This window comes from Nesoenas mayeri (assembly GCF_963082525.1).
Source record: "Nesoenas mayeri genome assembly, chromosome: 2".
NCBI lineage: Eukaryota > Metazoa > Chordata > Aves > Columbiformes > Columbidae > Nesoenas > Nesoenas mayeri.
In genome coordinates, this window is record NC_137543.1 from 77,033,309 (window position 1) to 77,051,396 (window position 18,088).

General features: G+C 37.5%; 1 protein-coding gene across 1 annotated transcript in view; it reads right to left on the reverse strand.

The window, feature by feature from the left end:
- The window catches only part of CTNND2 (catenin delta 2), a gene marked incomplete at both ends in the record, with an annotated part of 526,522 nt that overhangs the window by 25,818 nt on the left and 482,616 nt on the right, over positions 1–18,088 (reverse strand). Inside the window, 2 exons of the mRNA XM_080340633.1 lie at positions 9,535–9,619; positions 13,000–13,210. Coding sequence (XP_080196759.1) covers positions 9,535–9,619; positions 13,000–13,210 — 296 coding nt within the window. The remainder of the gene's footprint in view (positions 1–9,534; positions 9,620–12,999; positions 13,211–18,088) is intronic.

The window sequence follows — 18,088 nt, forward strand, 5'->3', positions numbered from 1 at the left end:
GGAGTGGGGTGATTAGATTGCCTACAATTGAGCTTAGCCATCACATATAATTTTTTTGGACACCATTCAGCAAACAAGCCCACAACAAAGTGTAAGGATGGGCAAGCTCTCAGTTCACCACCTACAACGGACTGTTGTCATGAAAATACTATTGTCAGGATTGAATCTTCGATTCAACACCATCTGTGTCTTAGATTACTGATAATATTTTAAATACAATAGCAAACATGGAAAATATTTTAGAAAGAATCACATAAATACTGAAATTACTGAATTGTGACTAAAGGGATAGTACGTGATACTGCACAGTAAGTAACTCCCTGTCAAGAGTATCACAAAGAATTTAACTACAGGGTGTTTCAAAAAGATGGACCCAACTGGAAATAAGACTGCTTTGAAACTGGGCAGCCTTATTTCCAGTTGGGTCCATCTTTTTGGAACACCCTGTACTTAAAATGTAAGATGATTAAAATAAATGAAGTCTATCATACAGTAAAACATAATGGAATTCAGAAGCAGAAAACATTTGAAAACATCTCTAACAATAGATGCAGTAACCTGAATTTTGAGACTCTGTCATGTGTTGTCATTGTCCTATGGGTAAGAACAAGAATATTTCTGTTTCAAAAATTATTCTACCCTCTTTAGGCCATGTAAAAGATAAAAAAGAATTGTAAGAACATAACGCAAATTCCTTCTCTTTCTAGTATTGTCTGGTACTGTTATTAAACTCAAAGGGGGTTAGAAGGAACTAGGAAAAATATTACTTGATATAATAGCTAAGAAAATCAAAACACAATCTACCTGACTGCACAAGTGAAATTATAATTATTTGTATTAAAATAAAATTGGAATAACATTCAGTTTGGTTTAACATTTTGTAATAATTTAGATAGAAATGGTATTTTTTTTCTAAATTGTTCTTAAAACTAGCCAAATGATTTAGAACGGCAATACAGCTAGTCGAAGACACTTGATATATTTGTGCTATGCCAAATGCCAAGAATCTATCTCTCCTTTTTTTTTTTTGAACACAGTTTGCACACTATTTCTTTCCATGTGTGAACACTTGTGAATACTTCTGCATATGCCAAAGGTTTAATCAGCACAGCTCAGCTCAATTTATTTGCACAGTTTCCTCTTTAGGATTCATGATTCTTCTCATGATATGTAAATTCCTGTTTTACGGACAAACAGGATATTATTTAAGCAGACAACTGGAAATGAAAAAGCCACAAATGTCAAAATTTACTCAACAAGGACATCAATGTTTCTTAAAAAACCTATCCTTGGGAAGGCATATGCAATCAAAAGAGGAGGTAAGTGGAATGATAAGTTTATGCTATGTGGTGATGCAGCCTAGGGCTGTGTTGCAAAAAGAACCATTAAAGTGAAAAGAAAAACAAAATTCCAGACTAACGTATCATTTCTCACCGAAGAAGCTTTGTGCCTCTAAGAATGAATGCGAAAAAGTAACAGATTACTCTTTGGTCTGCAGCTACTATCTGGTATTTCCCACAGAACAGGAAATATACCTTTGCCTTAATAAAGAAATGCTTCATATTTGCATGTGCATTGGGAAAGGCAAACCTATCTTACATGAATACTGGAAACTAATATACAGCATAAAATGTAGATTTAATAGTAATTCAACACACACACACAAAAATCACTAATACAAACTTTTTATCTGGTACTGAAACCAATGACAATTTCATGATAAAGTATTTAACAAGATTGCCATTTAATAAAAAGCCACATTTAACATGCTCACTTAAATGTGAAGAATATGTTTTTAGGGAAGCAAGGCTGAAATGGAAAGAAAAAACGAGAAAGTATGTATTTGAAAACTATTTTTTTGCTATATTGCTATAGAATCTCTATCTTCCAAAATTACTCAGATGATGCTTCAAAAGGCTTGAATATGTTAATTCCACAGAAATATTGCACATTTCCTTTCTTTAAAATAAATTTAGGAATTTTCTTAATTCCTGATTAAAAAAAGAAAGTAACGTCATAGATCAGGTGACGAAATGCTGGGTGTTTTAAAGATCACATTCCTGTTAACTAAAGATTAAAAGGATTTACCCTAACCTTTAAAGATATTTATGTCTAAAGTATTTAAATGAGATCTGCTCTGATGTCTTCTCTTTTCCAGGCAGATTTAGTAGGAAAAAAATATGAAAGAAACAGTATAACTACTGTGTCCTGTGTGACCAGCAAAACCACGTAAATTCTTATTTTCTCTACATATTTTATCAGAAATAAAATGTAGACATATATCTATATAAAGGTTTCTACATGGATTTACCTGAATGCTGTGAATACGTACAAGTCATTTTTGCAATAATGACACAGAGTCACATTTCACTATGAAAAAATATTAGGAGGAAAACAAAGGTCTACAATTGGTTAGAAATTAAATTTTAGTACCTAAAATTAAATACTGCCTCTAACAAAAAAATGTCCAGTCATGCTAATTCTCATCAATTGTGCTTATATCTGAAGGAAATCTCTATTGTTCTTTATTACCAGAGATTTTGAAAATTGGTATTGTACAAATGTAATTGAATCCTGGACATACTGATTTTTCTATAGATATCCTAGTTTATTTGGCATTCTCTTACTGAATTACACAGCTATTGCCTTTTATTGAGAGATGCCATTGGGCCAGAAAAGAAAGTGCTTGATAAATTTAATCTGCTATTGCAACAAAGTGTTTATCAGTAGCTGCCTTTCTGTTTGAAAGGTTCAGAGAATCAAAAGAGAGATTACAGAAATGCTAGAAAGCTTGTCAGGGAACTGAATGCAATGCACTTGCCCATCTCTCTGGCATATGCTGTCCTCAGAGAGAGCAAAACTCTGTGTTCCTTCCTCATATGGTTGAAATGAATGGGCTGCTCTCCTAGGTGAAGCAAGACACTTTCTATCTACAACCTAGAGGGTTTAGTAAATTAAATTGTACAATTTATAAACATATACTCCAGTAAGGTTTTGTTACTTTGAATTCAAGTGTCTCCTGTGGAAGCCTTTTGGGTACAAATCTCAGTATGCACGAAACATCACAATTCAACACGGGTCAGCTGACAGCCAGAATACCTGGGTTGGGGAATGGATTCTGGTTTCTTGGCTCTGGGAGAGGGAATGCTGAGCGTGCCATGCCCCAGAGTGGTGGGTTGGTGAAAATCCTCTGTCATCAGTCACACTGAAGCTTGGGGCCGCCCACTGCCATAAATCAATCAGTCAGTCAATCATTTATTTATCAGGTACTTGCATTTTCAGTTAATATAAAAATGGGATCCAAACAATGCCTTCTTTACAATGACCATCTGGTTTTATATTGTAGTGGGGGTTTGCATTAATCCATCCTTCTTCTAAAAAGGCAACATATTAATCTGAAAAACCCTTGCCAATTGTATAGGAATAAATTAAACCCCACTGAAAGAGCAGCACTGCAAAATACATGTGCTCATGAACAATCTGAGCACATGAATAGTTCCTTCAAGTCAAGCCACTTTTTTGAGGAGCTATTATGTTCTAGATTTGGAATTTTGATCCTTAATGTACGGTTTAAGTTCCGCACCAACTTTTCAACTGGATAAACTTAACCTAAAGACAGTATCTTTTTGGGGAACATCTGACCTTACCAGAAGAAAATTCAAATGATGTGTTCTAATTCTACATGTTAGTACGAAGTAATTAACATTTTCAAAGGGTGAGTAGGTATATTTTACTTAAGGAAGGACTTCAGATTCTAAACCCCCTTGATTAGGGTTTTGAAGTTTATTGCTGGCAATTTTCACAGAACATTTAGCAATAAAGGACCTTCTCATAGAGTCATCATTTTATTCTGAAAGTCACATGAAAAGAAAGTCCTCATCTAGATCCAGACTGGCTTAACTGCTTCTAAGGCTTCGAGCAATTCTAAATATCTTTTCTAGCCAATGACAAACAAGATCATCTTCAGAGTGTCTACTCTGACTTCATTAAATCCCTAACACAATAGTATCCCGGTTGTAAATGGCACACTACATGCTGAAGGACAACTACCTTTAATAGCCTCCCTGGTTTCAAATAATTAGTTTATTTTTATTCATATGGCAGGTGAATAGGAGAAACATTGCTATTATTCCATGCAGAACAGAAATTTATGATAATAAATGGAAAAGGAAAATATTTCTACAAATTCATTGCGATCTCTGTTTATATAACTGGAAGACAGAATAAGTGTAAACATAATGATAGAATTTAAACATATTTTGTTGGAGCCTAAGTGGTTAGACAAAGCAAACTAATGAATAGAAAACCTGTTATTCCTGACAGTTCCTCCAACTCTTCCATATTAAATACATGTAATGCTAATTGCAGCTTGTTTTTAGCTAATACATTTTCTTTCATGTTAAGCTCATTTAGCACAACCCTTTTGCTCAAATTTCCTCATGTAATTTAACAAGCTATCTGTGTTTAAGAGTAGTTGGTTATTTCTTGAATATTGAGATAGATGAGAGCTTACCAGCTAACAGAAATCTGTTCTCTTACAGTCACATCTGTATTTTCCAAGGTGTCCCCAAATCTTCAACCACCTGACAACCTAGAGACTGGAGTGGAGTCCAGTGTTCCTCCCTTGGAAAGAAGTGTCTTTAAAGAATTACTGTATTAGCTTCTTTCACCTTGCTTAGGTGGCTAAATACAAACGGGACAGGACCTCTCTCTGGAGACGGTGGGCAGCACCTAATTCTCCTGCTGACTGTACAGGTTATCAGGATACTCGAAGAAGAGGGGTGAGCCATGAGTTTGAAGCACAGGGACAAGCAGAATAGCTCTCTGCCTGGTTTTCCATAAGTGTTGAGCCACTGATCCACCCATAGGGCTACAGACTATGTGACCATTAAGCACTTTCTAAAATCAGATTTTAAGTATTTTGGTATGGGCTCACAAAACCAGAGGCAGATAAATGATCATTTTTGAAAATGTAAGTCTTATTTGTAGAGAACAAAAGAGTCTGAAAATGACATGCATTGAAGTCACTCGTTGGGAGATAATATTTAATCTATTGATGAAAAATAGTGACGATCACTTCTTTCTTACTTGCTAAGCTTTAGCAATATTTAGAAAATACTCAACACTAAGTCATCCAAACACTTTATATGGGGCTGAATCTGAACTTTATTTTCCTTTTGCTGGGAAGTTTTCAGATCCGATTTCTGTTTCAGCCATTGCTCAGTAAATTAAACAATATTTTCCATTATTCAGTGCCTCAAAGTTAAACTTCTGGGATGACTGGCAACTCCTTCACTTCAAGACTAAATTCATTTCTTCTTCCTGGTCTGTTGAGCTTTTTTACTTTTTTTTTTTTTTTTTCCCCTATAATTTCAAGACTGGAAACATTTATGCTTTTAATAACTTTTTCTTGTTGACTGTGTTAGGATAATGAAAGTTAATCATACAAGGGAATTAAATTATCTTTTTTTCCCCAAAGCACAAGCCTACAAAGGATAGTAAATACTGCCACCTCACTAACAGATCTGAAGGCTGTTTACCTCCTGTGCCCTTCCTATGCCAGCCTAGCCTAAGAAGACTGTGTGTCCCATCAAAGCCACAGCATAGCCATGAACTGGAAATCCTAGCAGACTGGATAGAACCTGTCAGTGGTGTGATATAGTTCTGCAAACACAGTGCATAAGGCATTGTGGACTTACAGAGCCTTCCAAGTGGAAACTAAGACAACAAAGCCAATTCCTCCTTCTCTTCCTTGAGTTTGCAGCTCAACTGTCGGAAGTTAGAAATTTATCCTTCATTTTCCTGAATCAGAAAAGCCAGTCTCCACCTTACCATGTTTTCTATAGAATAAAAAGCTATTTGAGAAGAGAGACCAACAGTTCCAAGAGCACAAGTCCTGTTTTATCAGCTATTAATAAATGGGCAATGTGTTCCCGTTCCAGCAAACTGAACGAAAGCAACACAAAAACCTTCAGCCCTTATTTTTATAGGATCTTGAGAATCCTAGGACACATCAGATACTGTAGACTACTTAGCTTGTCTCCGCAGGAAAGTTAAATTGGCTGCAAAAGTTCCAGCTCTTGCTTTTGAGGCCTTACAGACAGGACCTATGAGACCAACAGGGCCTTCTCAATGCTTTAATTGGGAGTCATGGTAGATCAGACCACTGCAGAGAAATTCCTGGGTACCAGAACTCTGAGCTTTGGACTGTAAGAGCTACGTTGCTTGCAGAGTTTGTTCTGTCCAACTCCTCTGCCTTTGTTTTTAAACACAGCCCATGGGCTAGCCTGAAACTCTTTTTCCAGAAACACTCATATCTCTAGCTTAACTTGTCTTACCAGATATAATTTTCTATGCTTCCTGCCTCATTGACTTGTGGAATAATTTTGCCTTTTTTTCAGGATAAAAAAGATGGATAGGAACTTAAATTTTTGTATTGTCAAAAGATACTGTTTGTATTCTCAGCCAGATACACCATGATCTTGAGACAGAGTATATTGCTTGAATTGATCAACAAGGTTAACTGAGTAATTGTAGTTGATGCTGCAGTTTTTGGCTTTGAACAGATCAGAGAACCAGATGATATCTGCCAGAGAATGGCCAACACAATGAAATTTGTGTACACTACTATTCTTAAGCAACATAGCTGAAGCTGGCACCCTGAACTCTGTTAAACTTGGGCTATTTTTAATTCAATAGTTGATTTTGACAGTGTCCTTAGAGGTTTCTGTCCTTAGGGGTTTCTGTCCTTAGAGCTTTCACTACACAAGCATATTAATCTTATAGCCTTTTTTAAAGCTGAAGAGCTCGCTCACCCACGATGGGATGGAGCTTGCAGAGAGCACTGTATATACATCCTGCTCAAGGCAGCCCAGCCACTGGTAGCAGGTGGGGGACCAGTTTCTCACTCCTTCACAGCCAGGAGTTTAGCAGGGAGTGCTGCAAGGAGGGAATTGGTGGCTTTTGTTCCTTCACAGGTGTGGTGAGTTGTTAGGTGACCACACCAACCCCCTAACTCTGGATGGGCTTTCTGTCAGTGCCATTTATATTCTGACAGCTGTGGGATGATTCCTGTAATGTTGAGCAAAATTAGAAAAGTGAATGAGCTTTTCATGTTTTTCCCGATGCAGTGACATTTTGACTAAATACACTGACTACTACTGTATCGGCAGTAAACATATTGCCTTCTTTCCCCATTAATACAAAGGATAATACTTCTACTCTTTATCTTTCCTTACTTACCCTACTGTAAACATGTAGCTCTAAAATATATCACAATTCAAACTATTTGGTTACACTGTTTCTCAAACAGTAAGATAAGTGCTGCTACTTTTTCTTAAATGTGATGTGATGCCTGCAATTTTCTTGTATTACAATACAAAATTGTGCCTCTCTGTAGGCCACCAATTCTTTGAAAGTAATTGTATAGATACTTTGGTACACAGGAAGAAATTGCTGATGGTTATGCAATAGGATTTACTGGCACTTCAAAAAGGCTGTGCAAGATACCGCAAACTGCTGATCATATTATACTGTCAACTGTATGTTCATTCATTTTTACTAGCATATGTATTTTAAGAGGATGAAATAAAGATTGCAATGACTCCGTATCTTTATGTTATGTAACTAGCTGATTGTTAGTATAATGCAAACTTTTCTAATTTTCCTAACATAAAAACATTATTTTCCCAACAGTGGTGAAACTCAGACAGCCAGTATAACAGTTTACTATGGGCAAGTTTAGTAAGTATTATGGTCTTTATAAAGATTATTGTATGTCTTTTAACAAACAGGAGTATCTTAAGTTAACTATCTGAACATTTTGATTAAAGGAAACTATATTTATACAATGCTTAGCAGCATATGTAATGGTATATAATGAATATATAAATATGTAGTAGAGACTGACCTTCATTTTAAGATTTTGTGAAGCCTGTGGGAATTAGCCAATAGAGAGGTCAATAAAATACTGCCTGAGAATGTAGACAATCTGTCTGCTATGAGTGTCCTGGAAGCTACCTCAAAGGCTAGCCTGCCCTATTTCCCATATCACAAGTATGTATGTGTGGCTGCAGAAAATGTTCTTTCAAGCATGCAAGGTACTTAGTACCCAAGCATGCTTAGTTTGGAAGTACATTGGCAGCCAACAGAATGTCCTTTAGGTAGCAGTATATTCAGAAGCCATACAGCATATAGATTACCTCATGCATGGAGCAACTCCAGAAACTGCTTTTCCATTACAGCATATATATGCAGACAGAAGGTTGGAAATGAGCCAGACATTGTAAGAACCTCTAAGAGATTATGGTGCCATGAAGTTCAGCCTCTACAGTGCAGCCACCCACATGCACAGAAATCAGGCTATCCACACTCCCAGTATGTTACTGCCTTGTGTCAAGAAAAACCTACTCTAGCTCATGTTTGTTCCCACCTCTTAATGGGACAGTTGAGTACCAGCTCGTTATTTGAAATGTCTTCACATATGTTATCCCTAGGGCTGCCAAGGATGACTGAAAATACTGGAAGTGAACAAGGGGAGAGACTCAGTAATCATCTTCCTTACTTCTCAGACTTAACACAAGCAGGGCTGAGGCATGCAAATGAACAGCATTTCAAACAGAAGGTCAGCTTCTGCCACTTTGAGATCTGGTGCATAACTAAGTTCTTTTCTTGTGCAAAATACACACAGCACAGACTATGCTGCTTTGCAATTCTTATGCCTCAGCCTTAACTAGGACCTGAACTTTCGTGCCACAGGATGTCTTAGCTCTCTTTGCTGAGATTAAAATACAACTATCAATTAGATCAGCTGTGAAATTCCATACAGCAAGACCTTTGAGATCTACATCTACAGGCTGATACTTACATGGAGTGTAATTCAGTTTGGAAATACTGAGCAAGAATTACTTTAAACATTGTCATTTACTAAGTAGACACTTATATTACCACATTTTGATTCATTTTAAGAGGTTAGTAGGCCTGTGGGAATGGTACAGCACTATAGACTCCACAGACTGTCTGAAAACCAAGTACATGATGCCCCTGTCTGCCAGCTGATTGGAAGTGAAGCTATCAAGTTTCAGCCCAGCTCCACATGCAACTTGTCCCTAAGCACCACTCCTTCAGATACTCTTGTTTACAATCTCATGAGGAAATTTGGGAGCTGAAGGGCTGGAAATCTGGTAATCTCCTCAGGACAGGGTAGGGAGGTGTAAGAAGGAAAGGTACAGCAGGAGAGCTTGCATAGGTTCGTTCTATGAACAGAGGACTTCACTCTCCAGGGCTGATAGATCCAGAAATTTCTGTATGAATTCTTTTGGAAATCAAATTCACATCTGCTTTTCACCATGACATTTATTTTCAAAAGGTATTTCTATGTTACAAGTAGAAATGAGGGAAAAACCCATAGCTCCAATAATCTGAAATTTTTAACTCTAAGTGAATTTCCAGTTCACCTTAATATTTTGGTCTATCAGCCCCCAAATTTGGGTAAACATATGAAAGATGACATCTAGAAAAAAACCCAAGCCTTACCTTCTTGTAGAGACTTCTCAGGTCTCTGTACTGCCACATACTATTGAGGACCTGAGATGCTGCTTTCACCACTTTTGGCGAATGCCTGTTACACACATATATTAAAAAGGGAGAGAGAAAGAAAGAAAGAGTGAGAAAGAGGCTGTTAAGTACAAGACTTCATTCACCCCCATTTTCAAATGCATTGCTAAGGATTTAAACCCACAATTAAAGTGTGTTTTAAAGGTACCATAAGATCTTTGGTTGGCATCTTGGAGACCCATGTGTTTTTAAGTAAGGGCAATACAAGTTATTTCTATAGTACTACTTATTCAGTGAGAAGCAAAATGTGTGTTGCTCAGCACACTGAGAACAAGGCTTCATGCTGAGGGCATAATAAGAAGACTGGGAGTGGCTGCAATTAGCAAAATTGCTGAGGACCCAACTGGTATTATGAACATCCAAGATGTCCTGGCTACAACTTTTGGCAGAAAAGACAAAAGTTAGAGTTTCCTTTTCTATAAGCTGCCCAACTTCACCTCATAACAGCACACTCAACATGTTAAGTGCCTCTTAGCAGTGGCCAAAAGGAACACTCTAGATGGGTGATGAGCGCTGGTTTTATAGTGCAGAGCCAAGATGCAGAAATACAACGGATTATATAAAAAGCAATGACAGATTTCATTAGGAATCCAAATTAGGACTTACATCTTGCTCACACCAATACTCTTTAATGATGGCAATGTAATGTCATGTTGAAAACCATATGGACTTTCTCTTCAGAAAGGTTTTGAAAGAAGCTCTAAACTACTGTTACAATCAGCTGGTATCATATATTCCTCTTGGGATGGGAAACTTCAATAAATAAGTAAATAAATAAATGAAAAATATCAGAGCGTATTTAGCTCAGTGAATAAGGGTCAAATAGAAAAGGACTGGGAAGGTAACCCAACCCGCTGAGGAAGCACACACAGTGTAGTTAAGCTCTTGTGCCATACCAATAATACACATAAAGCAGCAGAGCACTAGAAAACCCTGCAAAGGTCAAAGTCTGGAGTGAGGATTGATGGAGTCTGGGGCAGTCATTGAGGTGATTCATGTTTTACTCAGAAAAGGCACATGGATTGTAAAACCAGAAAACCAGCAGGATATGTTACTGGTTTGGGCAGGACATCTTCTCAGGGGTGAGGCTTGATGCATCCTGTGACCTCTGAGAAGGTCCGCTGGTAGGCTCACACTCAAGCTGGTAAAGCAATGTTCATGACACCAATGATTAATTTAACTTTTACAGTATTTTCCTAGTAATTTATTTGGTGCTTTTTTTTTCTTCTTGATTTTTCTCACCCAGATTACAGCAGTAGATGGGTAGTTGGTAAACAAACAGGAATTTGATAAACCCTCTCAAGCATAATTGTGTTTGTTATATTCCCAGCCGTACCGGCTAGTGGGGTGGTGGTAGCATGGAGTAACCAGAAAAACAACTGCACCAGCCATACTGTGATTATGGAGGAGAAACAGGAACTGTGCAAAGCCAATATGGGCTTGGCCAATATGACCTTATGCACTTCAGTTCTCTTATGCTGTCATACGGGGACAGCGCTCAAGGCCTGGGCATATTTCAAAGGCTAATGGGGCAAGCCCCACGCTCCTGGCACTGACACATCCAAGGATGCATGGCCAGGCTAGTGTCCTGCACTTGTAGAAGCAGATGCTTCACAATGGACAAGATAAATTCATACTGAAGTGTTCTACTGTATTAAACTGAGTATGCCAGCATGTCCTAGCAGTTCAACAACCAGCAATTCTGATTTTTAAACAATGGATTATTTATAAGAAACCAAACCAAAGCAATGATGCACAATACTAACATTTCTGAAAGTGGAAAAATAAAACTTTCATTTAACCTAAGCATTTATAGCACTGTGAGTTGACAAGTTTTCTTGTTCTAGGACTCTGTAACCTGTAACAGTAGTAACACAGAACCACAACACAAAGTACTTCAGAGGAGGGATACACATCGTGATTTGGGAGGGCATTTTAGAACTACTTAACACTATTTGGGCTAAATACTTTCATTCAACATAGATAGGTCTTTCATAGTTATGAGGGATACTTAGGGAATTATATCTTTCAATCTTCCTAAAACTGCCAATGATACTTTGACAATTTTAGACTGAACAGGTATTTATAATCTCTACCAGGTAATGCGCAGGTAGACAAACACATTATTCTGAGGAAAGACATGCTCAACTTAAGAGAAATATGAACCTGCTTGCAGTATCAGTACATTTGAACTAGAAAATATAAATCCAAAAAGTAAATAGATTTAATAATAATAAAAAAAATGCAAATGCAAATAAATCAGCAGAGCGTAGGGAGCTCCCACAACTGGGATCACATACTTTGTTATGCTACTACTTTTTACTTCTTACAATTAAAATGTGAGAATGTTTCAATAATGAATTTGGTATGAAAAGAAAAGGGTGACAATAGAGGAAAAGAAATGTGATTAAATTATATTGTCAATGCTCTGATCACGTAGGCGAGCATGAGTTCTCACACCAAATGTAGGGTGCATAAATCTTTCCTTCAGGTTGTGGCCTGGCTTTGTGGGGCTCTTTTAGAGCTTTGGTGCTGCAGTCAGCTGTGTGATGAGAGCTTTGAGCAGGTGGACTGACGGGTTCTGTACACTACAGTGAAGGCTTTTCATTTTCAAACTGCCATAGTCCCATTGCACTATGCTTCTGCAGGCTGACATATATGAAAACCTGCTTTAGGCAAAAACCTGTTTTAGGCAAAAGAAGGATAAAGAGTGAACTCTTCATGAAGAGTGCATACATAGGAAAACAGACAAGATGAAACCAGAGATGCTCTGGAAATGTTCCAGTTGTGTGTAAGATTTTTGCATGTTTTCGTGCCTCACAAAGCAGCCTGCAGTTATCCTAATGCTCTTTCATGAGCAAGGTGTTGGGAAAATCCATGGATCATTTTTCTTCTACGCCCCACCTTACCAGCAAGGTGGTGGCAGGGAAAAGGGTGCAGTGAAGAGAGACACTGACTTTACGTTCTTCACGCCCAGAGCAAGAGGAGCAGTAGCAGAACTGCAGTGAGGTCCCTTCCTTTCACAGGATCCCTTCATCAGTATGTCACCGCATTTGCAGGGTGCAATCCAACAGCTCTGGTCCCTAATGTTTATCAGGATCTTCTGGAAGTACTTAGAGGTAGCGGTGACTGTAGATAATTACTCTTCCTGAAACTGCACATGCAGCACACTCCATGCACTGCTGATGGTAGGTCAAAAATAAACCACAGCAGAGATTTTTCCTATTAGTATTGTCTGTTTCGTGTCATCCTTCACACTGGGCATATGATTTCTGATGGAACTAAAGTGTTCAACTCATGATTGCACAGAGAAGGGAAACATTCAGGACTAATAATAACTACTGGAGATGTTAAAAAAGGTGCAAGGTGATTTGCAAAACATACTTGTCTCCTTTACTCTTAGATATGCCAACCAGTTTCTCAATGCCGCCTGCGTCTCGTAAGGCCTTGGCATTCTCCATGTTTTTAGTGATGACTTCATGCAGAGTGCAGCAAATGGCAGTAACGGTGTCATCAGACATGGCCTTGCTTGCTGAGCTGTTGCTGTTGTTAGCGCCTGGCAGTCGGTGGACCAGATCCCTCATGGCATATTTGCCTTTGTTGAAAGAAAATGAAGGGAGAATTCAGAAGATACAGTAATAAAGGGAGATGGAGAAGAAGTACAGGGAAAACACGCAAGATTATTAGCACCGTTTGCATCATTGCATGTAATCTACTTGGCTACTGATGCTATTTTGGAGCAAGCCACATTTATACGACTGCAAGTTCAAGCATTTCACACATTAGGGACTTTTAATATTTCCATATTACACCATTTGGAGACTTCAGGTATGGGTTACATCATGCCTTATGAGAATGAAATGATTATAGTACAGGCCAAGCACATGTATAAAGATAACCACAGATTAAAGAATTTGGCAAGTCTGCATCTTCCATCTCACAACTCATAACTCAAGTTACTACAAATAAAATGTGCATCATCAGTTGTTAAAAAAACACTACAGGGTGCTTCAAAAAGATGGACCCAGTTTGAACTCACTATATCTCTGCAAGCACGAATCGCCCATAAATGAAACTCTTACCACTGCAAAGGGCAGGGCATAGAGTTTCAAATGATTACCAATAGATGCCTCATTAAACTGTTCGTAATTTTTTGTGTAACTATAACATGTTGCAGTTGTGAAATATACTGCTTTGAAATTGGGTCCGTCTTATTGAACCACTCTGTACAGTAAATGCAAAACCAGTTACGTTGTTATTTGTGAAAAAGTCTTCTCTGAAGGATCAGTTTTACCAAACAAAGTTAATTCTATACTACATGCAGTAATTAACTGGTTTTATTACTCTTTCTATGACTTTATTGCTTATTCAGTGTTCAGAGATGAAACTGCACTCTTCCACACATCCTTAGTTGTATGCATTGTATTGACTGGAAAGGAAGCCTTTCTGACATCTACTCCTGTCTGATATTTCGAAATTATCTTATATAACACGAACTTCCAGAACTTAAAAATCTCCTAAAATGAAAGGTTCAATGAATTTTTAAAACGGTCACGTTGAACCAGACACGAAAAAGAAATTACTATTATATCTTTTTTGATGTTTGAATTAACAAAGATTTTTTTTTTTTAAATTGCACCTGAAAGTCAGGTAGTGCTTGTGAAAATAACATAAGAGCAGCTTCTGAGAATTTAAATATATATATATATATATATATATATATATATATAATATAAATGTAAATACATAAAATGTAGGGCAGTTTTAGCGCTGACACAGATATATGAGAAGCCTCACACCAGTTCTATAGGGTCACTATTATGGTAAAATGGGAGCTCAGTCCTTCAATGCAATGAAGACAAGATCAGCCTGATGAAGTTGTTGTCTGAGGTCAGTGAAACAACTCTGAATCACCTTCAGCACAGCTGTGCTAGGAATTTGCATACAGCAATCACCAGGAGAGTGTATCATGCGGGATGAAAAGGACAGGAAAATTGGAAAAAATAAATATAATCAATAATCTAATCTACATCACATTTTATGAATGAAATAATTAGGTATGATTACTGTATATGATATGGTAATTCAATCAGATTTTTTTAACTTTAAAAAGTTTTGCTCAATTAGTATGTATGAGTACTTATTAAACATCTTATTTCTGAATTAATAAATTCAGTCATGTGAGTCCATATTTGAAAGCAGAAGTAAGAGGAAAATCATATCTTTTAACCATTAAATGTTACATTATTGTTATTTATCATCATTTTGCCTCTTGTGATAGAAATATAGCCAGTCATTTGGAACAGAATATTCATAGTACAGATAAAAACTAAAATCACTGTATTGAAATGTTAAACTTAAAGGTTATCATATAGATTTTGTGGTTATGCAAGATCTTAGAAACTACTCACTCTATATCCTGCAGAAACATATAAAAAGCATAACATTACCAATAAAATGTGTGCAGTAGGATTTGAATCTTACCGGTGTGCTGCAATACAAACACCAATCTTGTCCTCGAACATTTTTATTTCTTTGCACTTACATTTAACTGGTCACTTGCATTATTAGCTTTTCAGCAACATTATTAATAACAGATGTAGTACAAAGGTTAGCACCACTTTCTTTTTCAGAAATGAGTTGTTTTAGCAAACTAAACATCTTTTTTCCCCTACACATACATGAAACTGCGCAAGAACAGCCTGAAATGCTATTTACATCTGCATCTGATTGTTGTATGTAACATGAATGCATTAAGAGTTGCTTATCACTTATGGCAGTTACTTCAGTCTGTAGCATATAGTAAATAAAGCTTATGTATCAAAAAAATAAACTATGATCTGCTGTAGCTTTTACTCTTCTAATGCAGTGCCCACCTCATGACAGGAGTAAGTACAAGTTGATAAATCAGTGAGACTTTCTGCTTTACTCTGTACACACATCCAGAACAGATCAACACTCCTTTTTCCTTTTGTACCTCTCTTCAAGTGCAACCGGGCACCTCACTGTCTCATCCTCTGGTGGAACCAGATGACAGTGATCATTCCATTAGCAGCAAAAGGCTGTGTCCCTTAGCACTGAGTATAAGGAAATCTGGATGGCTGCCCCAAGCAGATTTCTTTCCTGGAATTGGCCTAGTGTTCTAGGCAATAATATTCATGCCAGCGCACATGCCTAGACACATAAATAAATAAATAAAGGCTTTGCAGCTATCAGGAGAAGCTCAGTAGGAAAAAGTAAAATAATCACCATCAAGCATGTTATAAGCATTCTGGATACGTTAATGCTCAACAGTTCTAACATTTCTGCTGTGCACACGCTTGACTTAGGCATGGAAAGATCAAATCAGTATTAAGATACTGTGAATCACTAAACAAGGCTTTTTATAGGTAACATGAGACAGTGGGACAGTACACTATCCCTTATTCAGAGTGGCTGTGGTAATTCCTGCTCAATAATACTATTCAATTCTTAATCAGTTGCATATTTTCAACATATTTGAAAATATGCATGGGATGAGAAAAGCTCCTGCCTTTGTCATTGATTTAATTCAAAATATAATAATTTATATTGACAAAGCAGTAGATCTGCTTTAATATAGAGCTAAGTCATGAAAGCTAGAAGGACTATTTTTGTACTGTAAAGAACATTGCACAATAACCTGCCTGCTTTCCCAATGTGTTCCCTCAAACAATACACAGTTAATAGGTTCCTGTACTACATCCACAGAAAAAAATTCAGTTACCATTTAACTTCTCTTATCTCACTTATGTTCCTCCTGCTTCACAACAGGAGAGACTGAGGGCAGAGTCATGTTTTTTAGCATTAAATATAGTAGAAATCCTGCTCTAGCTTTGAGTGGTGTAACTGTCGAGTGGAATATTGTGTCCAGTTCTGGGCGCCTCAGTTCCAGAAGGACAGGAAACTGCTGGAGAGAGTCCAGCACAGGGCCACAAAGATGATTAAGGGAGTGGAGCATCTCCCTTATGAGGAAAGGCTGGGGGAGCTGGGTCTCTTTAGCTTGGAGAAGAGGAGAGTGAGGGGGGACCTCATTAATGTTTACAGATATATAAAGGGTGAGTGTCAGGAGGATGGAGCCAGGCTCTTCTCGGTGACAGCAATGATAGGACAAGGGGTAAAGGGTACAAACTGGAACACAAAAGGTTCCACTTAAATTTGAGAAGAAACTTCTTCTCAGTGAAGGTGACAGAACACTGAAACAGGCTGCCCAGGGGGGTTGTGGAGTCTCCTACTCTGGAGATATTCAAAACCTGCCTGGACGCCTTCCTGTGTAACCTCATCTAGGTGTTCCTGCTCTGGCAGGGGGACTGGACTAGATGATCTTTTGAGGTCCCTTCCAATCCCTAACATTCTGTGATTCTGTGGTTCTGTGATGCCAATGAAAGCACAGCTACCGCTACATCAACCCCATACAACTGGCAACACATGTGATCCCTGACTTTTGCATTAGTGTATGTTACAATCTGCAGAGTGTTTGTATACAGAATTATTTTTTCAGCATTAAGAACCTCCTCTGAAAGCAGACTGAAATGTGTAATTGGAAATTAGTTTTGTAATGTCAGCAAAGTTTTCTCTAGCACTGCAAGTATGAAGAGTGGGCAATTCAACTTGCAGTTCAAGAAGTTTCCCTAAGCTGAGGAAGGGAGAACTGATGAGGGTTCTGGGAAGAAAGGAGGATGTGTGTGAGAATTACATTAAAAATAAATAGTACTGTTAATTTTTGTTAGCATTCATAGAGAACTGCTTTAATCTGCAAACAAATTGATTCTTTATTTGAGCAACATTCCATATTAGAAGACCGAAAACTGATTTGGTGCTTTTCAGAAGAGTTTACATAATATGATTAAACAAAACCACCAGTTTGTCAAGGAAAAAAAGAAATCACATTTATTTGTTCCATTTAACTCATAAACAAAGGAAGACAGACACTAAGTACCATACCGTGGGGATAGCAACACAGGAAAGGGGTTGTCCTGCAGGTGTTTGGGTCAGTATTTTTCCGACACTATACATTTTGAAGTCATTTTTCTAAGATAAGACTTTTACCACTGTTTTATATTGTGAGCAGAATTTGCCTATCATTGTACTCTAAGTCTTTGACTGTAAGATGGTACTGTTTGCTTACTAAACATTTCAACAATGCAGATTTAACATATTTTCCTTTGCATGATAGTCTTGTTAGCATCATGGTACATGCCTCCGTTACTTAATTCAGGAAACTTTTTTCTTCATAGGCTCCAACTGATAGCTGCCCTAAGAAAGATTCTGCCTTCAGAGCAAAGCCATAGAGCAAACTATTCTTCTGGTAGATTTAACAAGAGCAAAATCATCAGAGATAAGGTTCCACTTTCAGAAATACTTCCCTACTATTGCCTTGAGACAAATTCACTGCTGCTGTAATCCCATTGACTTAATTTACATTTTCACTCATGTCTGAAAAATGACTCTGTCA